The following is a 13,201-nucleotide window of genomic DNA, read 5'->3' on the forward strand; positions in this document are numbered from 1 at the left end:
GTATTAATGAGAATGGGCCAAGTATTGCAGTTTGTCTGTCGCAAGCTTTTCTCATACCAAATATGATGGTATATGCTCCCTTCTCATGCATCTTGTTCATATGGGAAATGTTGATTTGTAGAAACAAAGTTGTAGAAGAACTAACTTCTATAATGTAGTTCCTGATGTCCTGAAATGGCACTGAGAGAGAATTCAACCATGTGGGTGTTTTTTGTCGTTGTTGTTTATTTACTTGTTAGTTAGTTAGTTTGTTTGTTTGTTTTTTGAGTAACTTACAGATGATTGCAAAAGCCTTCAGAGCTCTGCAGGAAAAAAAAAAAAAAAGTGCCTGATTCTCTGCATTTGTAGGAGAAAATTGGGAAGATAACAAATGAAAGGTCCTGTAAAATAATTTCGTAGTGCTTGGGTAGAATTAATATTTCCACAGCTAAAGAACTGAGACAAGAATAGAGTAAGTAGTTTGCTCAAAGAAATAAAGATGAAATTGGTGGAAGAAACTGACTAGTTACATGTCTGTTACAGACTGCAAGTGCAAGTCAAGCAGTCTCTTAACTGGACTTTGCTAACTTTCACATCCATAAGAAAATAGTCTTGCAAACATAATTCTATGTAATAATGGAAACTATATTAGTTTAATAACTGGATTATCTTACTAATAAGGGTACTGATTATCTACAGTGTGTTTCCCTCCAGCCCAACTCTGACAGTCTGTATACATTTTCACTATTGTGCTTCTGGTTGGCAAAGTAAGGATGTAAATGTCGTTTGTTGTAAAAATAGTGAGACGGATTCAAGCTCTTTCATGACAATGGAAAGACTTGAACAGATTTCAGTAGTTTTGGGCATGCTATTTCTCACCAGTCTTTCATATAATTAAGTAATACAGGAGTGTTTTTCCTTCTGGACAGATGTGACTTTCTTGGAGGTGGTGCTTTAGCACATCGCTAATCAAAAAGTCAAAATTTGCTCTTAGTGGTTGCATGGGCATAAAAGATGTGTTGTCACATGTCCTCCTCTCGTTTCTTACAGATTTAAATGCATCACAGATCCAGAGTCCCCAGGCAGACAGTCCAAACCATGGATCCATTCAGCCGCCACGAGTAGAAGCGCTGCTGCTGAACCACCAGCCTGAGAGCCTGCAGGATACAGAAAGTGGAGATGGAGGGGAGGAAAACATTGTTTACCTCTGATGGCTCACTGTCTAATTTCAATAGCACTTTGGAAATATAATTGTGTTTGGTTTTCTAAATATTTGTAGTTACTCTCTGTATGACCAAGTGGCTTTAAGGATAGTATTTAATACCCAATGCAAAATTTTCCCAATGATAAATATAACAATTAAGTTATTTTGGAACCTTTTTTATGATCTTTAATTTATGATGTGATTTCAAATGCTTTGCAAGAAGCAGTGGGTAGCAAGGGAGATGTAGCATTTTGGAATTACAAAGATGCCACCAAGGGCGATGAATGTGACTGTTCCATTTCTCTGAAGACTTCTATTGGAAAGGGCAAACTAAGAGAGGTGAGCCTACTGTTTGGGAATTCAGGGTATGGATCAGTAGCCTTCTAACTATAGAGTTACTATGTGAAAAGACAGCAACTAGTGAGTTATAACTATAATCTCTTCTGAAATGCGCTATGTATCCTTAATTATTGGGCTGTTTTTCTTATCCCTTGGCTCTGCAACTACTTAGAAGGGGATGTTTTTTATGGTATCAGTGTAATTGCTAGTAAGTGTTTGTTCATGTCCCAGAGCTTATCACCGTTTCGGTACTATTGCCAAGCTCTGTGCAGAGATGCTGTTATGTCAGTTTGTTATTGTGTTATAACTCATTTCAGTATGTGCATTAAAATTTAGCGGATGAAACTCCACTGTTCAAAGGAAGAAATAGGGGATAAATAGAATTATAGAACCATGTAATCATAGAATCATAGAATCAGAATCATAGAATGATGTGGGTTGGAACTTACAAGCCACCTACTTCCACCCCTCTTGCCATGGGCCGGGCGGTCTTGCACTAGATCAGGTTGCCCAGGGCCCCGTCTAACCTGCTTCCAGAGAAAGGGCATCCACAGCTTCTCTGGGCAAAATAGTAGGCTTTCAGTTTAATTGATCCCATTGGAAACTGTTGCTTTCCCGTGTGGAAGCCAGCTAGCTTCTTGTGTTCAGGTTCATGGGATCATCAGCATTAGGTAGTAAGAAATGGGGCCTGTTTTATACCTTCTTGTCTTTCAGAAATGTCTGTATAGTTTCACTGAATTTAATAAATGCTCCACGCCTTTCTGCAAAACTGTAACTCTGTTTCAGTGCTGGGTCTTCCAAAGAAATTTGAAAACAGGAGGAAAAACTTACATCCCCTTGTCCACTTCCTGTGTTGGTGCAGTGCTGCCAAAACTGCACTCCAGGCACCTCCGCTGGTAAAACCAGGAGCAGGCATGTCCTGCAGTGACATGGAAGGAGCACAGCTGTGCTGCTCTGGGTTAGCTCGTGGCTTTTGGCACAGGGGAGTGCTGGGTTGTTTGTATAGATTTGAAGGCTTTCTGCAAAGCTTTGCATTGTGCAAGATCTGCAAGGAGCACAAGCTTGGATAGCAGATGTTTGTCAGCAAGGGTTTCTTGTTCATGGAGGCTTCTTTTCCAAGGCTGTTGTGCTATTTGAGAACATCAAAAGCAGTACTTTCTGAGTCGTTTCTCCCTGTGCTGTCAGAATAGTGGTTGGTTGATGTCTTGGGCTAACAGTGGAGCAACCGACATTTCCTGTGAATAGATCTTGGTTCCCAGATGCTGTTAACTGGTGTGCCAGTCTCACTGTGGAAAGATTGGGCCTGCAAGTGTATTTTTCAGTTTCAGTTTCCAGCCTTCAAGGCTCCTACTCACCTGCACTGCTTTGGTATCTATGTATGAGAAACAAAGCAAAACAAAACAGCAAAGCACCATTGTAGAATTTCAGAAGGTGCTTTATGTGCTTTCTGTTTCACAGCTAGACTAAAATTAGAAGGGAAATACAGCCTCTTGTTAGAGATCTTGCAGACCACAGCCTCGCTTCACTGATCATCAGTGGAGATGGGGCTGCTGTCTGGACAGCTTTTTTAGCTTTTGCTAAATTTGTGAACAGGTATCTCAGTTCCTGGGATACAGCATGTCTTGGGATAAGCACATTGCCCCGCTGGGAATTTGGGAAAAATTAAAAAGTTTCCTCCACAGTTGCTCATTCTGCTTTTTATTATGCCTCTACTGCAACATCTGGTGCTGGTTGCTGTCAAATCCAAGCTGCTGGATGGATAGCTGCTGTCCCAAACCAGTGTGGGAATTGTCTTGTAAGTGGCAAGGAAAGAGAGAGAGAAAGAGAGGATTCTGCTTCTCTCATCAGTTTTAACTGGGGGGCTGGGAGTTCAAAAGCCACTGACCGGGACTTCAGCTGTTGTGCAAATTTCTCAAGTCCCCTAATATCAGACAGCATCTTATTTTGCTCACCTGTGTTTACAGTAAAACTTAAGGCACTTGGGGAAGGCAAAGGAAACAGGTGGCTTCTAGATTTAGGTATTTTAATTGTATAAGATGTTTAAACTACAGATCAGTATGGTCTCGGCAGGTGTTCTTTATAACAAGATGTATTATGAACCCCTGAACTCTGTCCATTATTCAGGCATTTGTTAATACATTGCAGAATTTAAATGAAGCCCCAGTGAGACTCGATCATTTTAGGGGGTTGCACTTTCAGTCACTGTCAGTCATGTATTAATGATTCCTACTCTTTTCTAAATAGAAATATATATTCAGAAGTACTTTCTACGCCTCGGCTTCTTTATTCTCCTTTGAAATGGGTATATTCACATGGCCTGTTGTATTTTTTTCTAACTCTTACTGCGTATTGTGCTTGCTTTTTTGATATGCTTGTCAAGACATCTTGACTGTGAAAGCTCAAAATTGAATTTAGTCATTTATTTTTGTGTTGAAATTAAAGAAACAAGTGCTTTACTGCAAATCTCCACTACACTGGGCTTTCTGTTTGTTCCTTTTGTTTTTGTTAATGCTATTCCATCCTTAACAAAGAGGGCTTTCTTCACTATATGTCTAGACTTTGTCCCGCACTTTCTCCTTGGTATTGCTGGATACAAGTAGTGCTGCCTTATTTCATAGCTTTAGATTTTAACTGAAGTTCACAACAAACCTTTCTTCGTCAATTTTTGTAAGATGGTAAACAAAAAGTCTCAAGCTTACAGCGAGCTGAATCAACAGCTTTAGATTTGTGTACTCAGTTACTTACAAGATGAGGCCAGAATAGAGCAAGTGCTTGGATGTTGTTTAGAGTGTTAGGGTAAACTCAGCTGCAGTTTTAGAGACTTTTCAATAAGCCAGTCCATGCACAGATGTGATTTTCAAATGTCCAAAATAAATACAGATTAGGCTCTCAGCAAAACTCCTCGAAGATTATTTATAAAGATGAATTCTAAAAAAAAAATCTCTTAATGTTTGCAACATTAATCATTTTGCTCACTGTGACCTGCTGGCTGCATTGGTTTGTATGCTGTCCATAAAAAAACTAGCAAAATGTTTCACTGCAGCTCAGTTAAGTTGATGCAAATTCTGTAGTAACGTGCTGTACTGTTAGTAAAACCATGTTTGTGGAGTTGTCTGTTCAGAGAATAATCACGAGGCTGTGCTGTGATCAGTATCTTTCCTGGAAATGCCAGTGATTGAATTGTGAATGCAGGCGAAAGTTGCTGATGAAGCAGTTCTCCGTATGCATTTGATGACAAATGGGGAAATAACATGACTTCTCAGATACCTTCTAATTAATACTCTGTTTGAAAAGAATTGCAGCCCCAAATCCTTCCAGAGAAGAGTCGTCAATATTCCTGTTTTATGTATGAGGTAGAAATGGCATAGGTTATGGGGCATCAGCATACTGTAACAGATTGGATGTCTGCTCTTTCTGTTACCGAATTGCAGCCCTCAAGACTTTCTTGCCAAAGTAATTGGTTGTGTTTGTTTTTTTTCCCTGTCAAAGACCTGAATGTGGAAGCACTACAGAAGAAGCTGTGAATATTCTTAGCAATCTTAGTCATGACAACTAGATGTTAGCCTTCAGCAAGGTTTTCATGTTTCACTTTCTGCCCTGTTCTGAGTTGCAACTACAAGGATGGCTTAAATTCAGTGTCTTGAATGATTGCATAAAGGCTTCCTTTAGTAGGCTGGTATGAAACTAGACCATTTCATTTCTTCAATTTAAATGAAAAACCTCACAACATATCCTTGCTAGCAGTTACCTAAGTAATTATCATTAATACTGTCCATTGTTCTGCAAAAATGCATCATAAAATAGGCAGCTTGGCTTTTTGTATCAGGAGATTACCAGAAACTAAGAGGATCACGGAGGAACTTGAACATATTCTGTAGGCCACAGCAGTGAAATTCTCCATACTGTCATTGGGAATGTCAAAATTTTTCACAGACATTTACAGCAGTGTTGATGGCAGCTCAAGCCAAGTCAGTAGCTGTCTCCAGAATTCCCCAGGAACGTTTCTTATCATTCAGCTAGATAGATGCTCCCACCTCTTCTTCAGATAACTCACTCTCAGGCCCCACTAAAGACATCCCCATCCCTCACACAGAGGGACTCAGCCTCACAGAGATCTGCAGCTCCTACTGAGTTCTGAGGTTGGGACTCAAAAGATCACAAAGGAAAGAAAAGGAAGATGAAAAAAACACTCTGGAAACAGAGGATGCAGGAAGACTATATCCTATCTCTGGGATGTTTTATGAACTCCATAATGTAACAAGCTTTTCCACTTGGGGAAAAACAATCAGTAATTATTGAACTGCTTATTGTTTGTGAGCTTGATAATCTGAGAATGGTTGAATTAGATATTTTGAAAACCAGTGCCAGACAGAGTGAGAATCAGATATCTACAAAAGTGACGGTGAACAGTGCAAGTTGAAACAAAGAATTTCTCCTCTGGAGGATGTTTATCACACTCAAGGAAACCTTCTTAGCAGCTTTCTATAGCATTGCCAAATCACGCCTAAAGGAGCTGTGCAAAGGTGTGAACCTTTCAGTCACCCATGCTTACCATTTTTCACCAGTATGCTCTGCATGGATGAGGTATCTCATGAGCTGAAGACAGATTGTCCCTAGCCCTCCTAGGTGAGTGGATTGACAGTACCCTGGGATCAGCAGCCCTGGGTGGACATTCAGGTAAAGATGCAAAAAACACGTGAAATTAGTGTCACTTCTGGCTGAAGTATGTAATATCCAACCTGCAGTGAAACTTTTCTACTTGCACACAGTTGGCCTAGCAATGCTGAGAGTTAATTATAGGCCAGTTAGAAAAAAATAATCAAAGCGAATAAACTAAAGTAAATTCTATGAAATATCCTCATCCAAGCCCAATCTAGATACAAAGGCAGTGGAGGGTATCCATTATCATCTTCTAGGGACTCTCTGCCACTTTTGATGCTATTGACAATGTGTTATTGTTGTCTCACTTGTGCAAGGAGCGGGGTTTCGAGGCGAGGTGCTCTGGCTGTCAGTGAAATGGATAACATCAGAGGGAGTCAAACTGCTGCTCTGCTGATGTTGCTTTCCTTGCAGAGTTGCAGGTGCCAGCTGTGGTCTGATTTAAAACCAGCGTGCAGCCACTTGGTGGATTGACAAGGTTGCCCAGGCTTCATTAAATTATCTCCAAGTGCTTCGTTCTGAAGTAATATTGAAACAGCTTGTATCTCAATGAAGGCTGGACAGTGGCAATGCCGCAGGCAAAGGAAGGACTCAGAGGCTCCAAAGCTAAGGTGTGGCCTCCTTTGAAGTATACATCAAATCAGTCATTTACTTTGAGATCTGGGAGTGCTTCTGGATTTTCTATAGACAGAAAAGTCTTGCACATAGTTTATTCCTTCTTCAAGATGGTTTGGAGACTCTTTCCCACCATGGAGGTGATGTCCTGGGTCAGCTAGCCTCCACGTTGTATCTAGACAAGAGATGTATAAAATTTCTCATCGGTAAGTCATGAGTTGGAAATGCCATTGCTCCTGTTGAATGCTGTGGCTTGTATCTTAAACAAATCTGACTGACTTCAAGCTGCTGCCCAAGGTTTCTGTTGGAAGTTGAACTGATAAGATCAGTTTCTTTAAGTCCTCAGTATATATGTAAAGCTTGAGGACAGAGAACAAGATAGGTGCTTTTCTACTTCTGGAATTGCATTGTTTTTTTACCATAAGGTGAAGTGGTACAGAAAGCTAACTTTGCATATGGGCAATCCATGCATGGGTTGTAGGTGATCTGTGGGGCATTCTCATCTGTTTCCTAATGGCTATCACATGTCTGGCAGCAACACAGTGCAGGCTGGCATCCAAAAACCTAGCTGAGAGAGGAACAAGCTATTTGATGCCATTGAGGCTTGGATCACCGGTGCCACACTCAACCCTGCTTTAACACACAGGAGAGCAGCAGGACCTCAGAGGAACCTCTAAGTCACACAGGCCAGCCACCTATTTAGCTGTCATCCCTGTGGTGCCTACCTAGAGCTGAGTTGGTTGTGTGCAGGTTGCAGAAGGTGGAACAGCACTGGGAGACCGCTCACAGTACCCAAGGCTGAATGCTGGCTGCTGAAGGGTACTTCACAGTTGAAAGTAATTAGTAGTGAAGGGTAAGACTCCTCAGCTGTTTCACTAGAAGTCTCAGTTTGCACACTGGCTCAATTTCTAATTCTGACTCGAGCTGTTTTCATTCTATTTATAGCATAATTCTTCAGAAAGATCAGGAGAAAAACTTTCAAAGACAACATAACAGCATTGTGAGAAACCACCAAAAGGAGGAGAAACATTTTAACATCTTTGCAAAGGCTTAGTCACTCCTGCTTGTCCTGCAGGCAGGACTGCGTCATAGTCCTACAACCGAATGCCCTGTGAGATGACAAGGCTTCAAAATGCTTCTCAAATATTCTGAACATGCAACCTGAGCACTCAAAATTTTCCTCGTTCTGAGAAATTTGGAGCGTAGAACATCTGAAATTCCCCGGAATGCAGTCCTTCCATCTATAATTTCAATTAAATGTAACTCGATTAGTGTTCACCGCTTAATTTCCTGATTGCTTTCTGATAAGCAGAAACATTTCCCTAAACATTGCTCAGAAGTTTCCAACCTATTATTTCTATAACTTCTGTCAGCAATTCTTGGGTAATTACAAAGATGGGCCTGAACATAAAAGAGATCCAAGGGCCTTCAGATATTTGGAACTTATTCTGAACTTGAAAGACTCAAACTGTTCCACTTCAATGCTATGTTTTTCAAGCTTCTATACACTATTTAGGAATTTAGTAAAGAAAAAAGTCCACATGGGAATTCCATGAAATTACACTATTCAGAGCTGAAAATTAAGCTTGATGTAATCACTTCAGGAATTCACTGCAGGAAGGATCATCTCTGTCTATGGCAGCCTTTGCATTGGCTGGATGCATTGAGGATCCACAGCTGTGAAGCATGATATTGCACTGCCTGGTCCTGCTGGACCTGCTGAACTCTCCTGGAGATGCCAGGTTTTGCACTTAGGTCCTTCCTTATGCTGTGACCAGCCCCTAGCACAAAACTAGGATGCTCTGCATCCTTTCCAGAAGACATATGTACCCTAGACTCCTGTCACTAAGAGCAGACTTGCTGACTTATGAGCCCAACCTGCTGCCAACCCCAATGTTGAGGATGGTTTCTCCATGCCACTGATGTCCCCTCCATGCTAAAATGAGAAGTTCTTGTGAACTGCAGAGTAGCTGTGCACTGCACACATCACACAAGCAGATTTTCTGATACTTTGCCCTCTCAGTCACTCATTAAAGGCATTTGATAGGGATATGAAGCAGTGAAATGCCTTCTGAAATGTAACATCTGTGTGAAAGCTCAAAATTCATTTCTATTTTTACAGAGCAAAAGGGGTCAAATATGGTTATAATAACTGACAACATGTGTGTTGTTTAATCTTCAAAGAAAGTATTACCTTTAAAGGTCCATAATTTACTGAGTAAATATTGTTCTCTTACTTCAAAAGGAAGCAATAATTAGATTATCCCTGAACTCAGAGTAACGTTTAATTTGTACATACTTTGAGAGCAATACAGTTTTCTGCGTACAATAGCAAAATCATTCTTTTCAACTCTGTCCGTATGCAGCCAGTGTTTAAACTTGTAATTTAATACCCAGAGGAAAGATACAGCAGTTTATGAAATGCAAAGACAGAGAGGTTTTGCAAGCCAACATGCCCTACCTTCCAGTTGTCACTAGTGTACAGTCATGGCCTGAAGTCACCTGCTCCTGCCTCCTTCTTCTCATTTTACCCAGGACCCTTCTCAAATCACTTGCCCTGTTATCCCATTATTGGTTGGTTGGTTGGTTTTTCCCACATGGGGGCAATACTATTCATGACTGTTCTTACAGGACAAAAAATGTTGGATGTGATTATGGCCCCATATAGCTCCCTGCCCCAGCCTACCAGTGGAGCCTGTCCCCGAAGGAGCAGAGCTTCTTGGCCTTCAGAGGGCTCTGTCCTATCCCTGTCTCTGGGGAGAGAGCTTTCTGGGCATAAGCAGGGTAGAAAACAGCAGGGATGGCTCCTGCCTCCCTCTGTGATTCTCTTCTAAGAGTTTTCATCCAAATGGCCTGCTGCAGGGTGCTGTGCTGGGTACAGGAAGGGCCATGTTGTCAATGGGTCACAATTGGCCCGTGGCAATCAGGACTTTTCTCCTGTGGGGTGTAGCTTTTCATTCTTGACAAGAAAAAGGTCTTGAAGTCTAGCTAGTGGAGCAGTCCAACACCATCATAGTGCATCATTCAGTGTAGAGAGACACGTGCATCTAGAAGAAAGCCACAGAGGATGTGGCCAAAAATGAGAATAGGGCTTCCCTTGCTAAATGAGTTACCAAAATATATTGCTTTTTCATTAGCTATAACAGCAAGTGTTAATCCACATTCCCTTGGGATAATGGGGAACATACCTTGCTAAAACATATGCTTGGAGACTGCTGATAAGAAATGAGAAATAGAGAGATAGGAAATACACCAAGGAAATGCCTTTTTGCTGTTGAGAATTTCATAATTGCCCTTAGGATGGTTGTTGCAAGAGCAGGGTTGAAAAATATTCCTGCTCATTTTCTGAAGCTTGAGAAAATTGACAAACAAAAAAAGGGGTAATGGGCTTCTGCCTAGCCTTTGAAAAAGACCGAGTCTGCCTTAACGTGACTTAGCTTGAGCATTATTATACATTTTAATGAGGTAATATATGTGGAGAGGTCAAGTAGAGCAAGGACTCATTCTGTTCCCATCAACACAGCCACTACAATGCTAACACAAACGTAATCTGATGGCCACAATTTGAATAAAATATGTAGTGTAAGATTTTCTATTGAATATTCTAAGTCAGGGGAGTCTGTTAAGCATTGTTGCCATGGGAACCACATGAAGGTTGGTTAATTAAGGATTGAGCAGATGCTGTGTAGTATGTAGTGTCATTTGCACTTTCCACTTGTAATTAATATGCATGTGTGCCTGTGCCTGCATGTGTATGAATGAAAAACAAAGGAAAAGAAAGCAAACCACCTTAATTTATGTTATGGGTAAAATGAATTATTGATATACAAAGAGTGATGCCCTCTACATGCTGAAAATACAAATAATGAAAAAAAAAAGAGACTGTTAAAATCAGCATGTATCTGGGTCATCGTATTTCACATAAAAATGCCAAAATCAAACACACAAGCTTCCCTTCCTCTTCCTACAAAATCCAGGAATTCTGAAGAGCTTGTTCACCTGTGAAATAGATCAAGATTAAAGAGTAGCATTTAATGCTGGCTGAAAAACCTCAGATGTATCATAGCTTTTGGGGGCATTTATATGTATACATAAATTTAAGCATGCAAAGAGAGAAGGGAAGCTTATGCAAGTGCACATGAATGTAAAGTTTAGGGCTCCTTGCTGCCGATGGGGTACTGCTGAGCTCAAAAGAAGTACCAAAAAATCACTCCCAAACCTTCTCCCTCCCCCTTTACTCAGTGAGGTTTGCTGTACGCCTATAATAGAACCTGAGATCGCTAAGACAACACTGAATTCTTTCCTCTTTGCCTAACAGGGAGGGAACAGTGCCCAGTCATCTGGTGCTCCAGGACATGCACTGAGCTTCACGGGGTCTGTTGCTCGGGAGTAAGAAGAAGCCACTCATAGAAGAGGCTTCATCCAGAGATTAGGTCTAGCAGTAGTCATCGTTTCTTCCACCACCACTCCTGTTCTCCTGCTGCCACTGCGTGGGGAGATGGACTGTCTGGAATTTTCGAAGCCTCACTCAAAAGCATGGAGGAGAAAATAAAGTAAGCTGTGCAATAGAAAAAATGTTACCTGAGCATGATCGTTCGAGCTTTTAGAAGTGGCAGTATTGTGCTCTGGGGTAGCTGTGGCTGACTGGTGAATACCTTCTTGGATTGGGACCACAGCTGATTGAAAAAGAAATGCAAAAATTGCTCACAGTGTTTCCCAAGTGCATCTCATTGAAAAAGAGCAGGCACCTCCTCAGAACTGCACACACTGCCTAGAGTGAAAGGAAAATCTTTGCAATGTTTCCAGTTGAAATTTTGTGAAAGCCTCAGAGCTCCATGTTATAAGGGACAAGTATCCAGCTTTTCTTAATTAAAAAAAAAAACAAACAACCAAAACTACATATTCTAGTATTTAGACAAAATTAAGCATTTTCATCAAAAGTAGAGTGCAAGCGCAAATACATTAACTTGCTGAGAGCTATTAAATAAAATATTTCCATGGCACAATTCATTTCCTGGATCCTATTTTAAAAATGATTTTCTAAGCACTCTTGGCGAAATTTCATACCCCAGTCTGCTGCTCATATGACAATCAGGTACTTGAAAAATTTATTTTTTTAAACAGCATTATTTGTAGTGTAAAACTTTCTGAATCATCTGTATGACCGAGGAATGAAAAATGATGGATGTTTTTTCCCAACTGCGAGAAATAACAGCCAGTCTGATGAATGCTGAAGCACGTCTCTTTCCCAGGTGCTCAATCCTCTTTCTCTTTCCAATTTGCCTGCTAAATCTGCTGCACTTTCTCCTTATTTCTTAATATTCAAGGATTATCTCAGATACTCTCCTGGGAAATGTGGGTTCCTTAGGGTTATGGAAATAATTAGAAAAGACTACAGCTTGCTTTTTGAATGAGTCTAGATTTATTTGTGTTATTCTTGTTGCTAATGAGATGCTTGCTTGTTCTCACTTTGATTTAGAAAACTTTTTTGCAGAAAGAAAAGCACCATCTAATCCATAATATGAAGAAATAAATCTTTAAGAGAAAGATGAAAAATTAACGCGATTGAATGAATGAATTTGATAAAATGGATAAAATTAAATTGAGCACAGAAAACCTTTTTAATAGAAAGGTCTGAAATAGAGTGCAGATATTGATTCAGCTACCGTGCCAGTTATACATTCAATGAACCATTGAGCAGGAGTGTCCATGATTTTGTGAGAAAATTCAGGTTGCAAATCTCCACCGCAGTCCAATAGCATTAAAGAAGAAACTTGTACCATTTCTTCAAGTACATGTAGACTTGTCTTTACACTCTCTTTATAAACAAGTAAAATAGCTTCACCCAGAGCATACTTTCATAATATCCTACATCAGACTTTTCTTATACGTATAGTTTCTGAGCATGTGTATTAGGTTAACATCTACTAGATTTCAGTTAGATACTTTCTTAGTTTTAGGTAGGCCTAACTACCTTCCTGCCTCATCCCTACTCCTTAATTCTAAGCATCTATAAGTTGTTGGCTAATCTTACAGCTGTTTGCCATCTTTTCCATCAGGGATATTTCTCCTTTCCAATAGTAATCACATAGTAAAATGTTACTATGCTTTTACATTATTCACACAAAAGTTCTCCTACGATTTTTCATTAAATTATCTTCCCACATGCCCTTAGCTGTCTGTCTTCCTTACTGAAATTTGAAACTAGTCTTGAAATCGCCTTTTATATCTGAAGATGTTGTACTATGGCTGCACAAAGCAACACCATTAAAAGCCTTCTCCTAGATATAAATCAACTGGCTTGGACGCTACACAAAATGCAGCTGTGGAAACCTCAAGCTCTGCATGTGCTAAACTCTTTGGCAGGGAAAATGACCTGTAGTGATTGCCATACAGATGTTTCTA

At 40.3% G+C, this 13,201-nt stretch overlaps 1 protein-coding gene across 10 annotated transcripts in view; it reads left to right on the forward strand.

Moving 5' to 3' along the window:
• Positions 1-11,691, forward strand: part of ARHGEF28 (Rho guanine nucleotide exchange factor 28) — a 138,788-nt gene extending 127,097 nt beyond the window's left edge. For 9 of the 10 annotated variants that reach the window (XM_052701258.1, XM_052701261.1, XM_052701260.1 and 6 more), the window contains one exon: positions 1,030-11,691. In XM_052701258.1, coding sequence (XP_052557218.1) covers positions 1,030-1,190 — 161 coding nt within the window. In that variant the 3' untranslated portion in view covers positions 1,191-11,691. The remainder of the gene's footprint in view (positions 1-1,029) is intronic. The other variant, XM_052701265.1, reaches the window with a different exon arrangement.
• The last annotated feature ends 1,510 nt before the right edge of the window (positions 11,692-13,201 follow it).

This window comes from Tympanuchus pallidicinctus, unplaced genomic scaffold, assembly GCF_026119805.1.
Source record: "Tympanuchus pallidicinctus isolate F22 unplaced genomic scaffold, pur_lepc_1.0 scaffold4, whole genome shotgun sequence".
Taxonomy (NCBI): domain Eukaryota; kingdom Metazoa; phylum Chordata; class Aves; order Galliformes; family Phasianidae; genus Tympanuchus; species Tympanuchus pallidicinctus.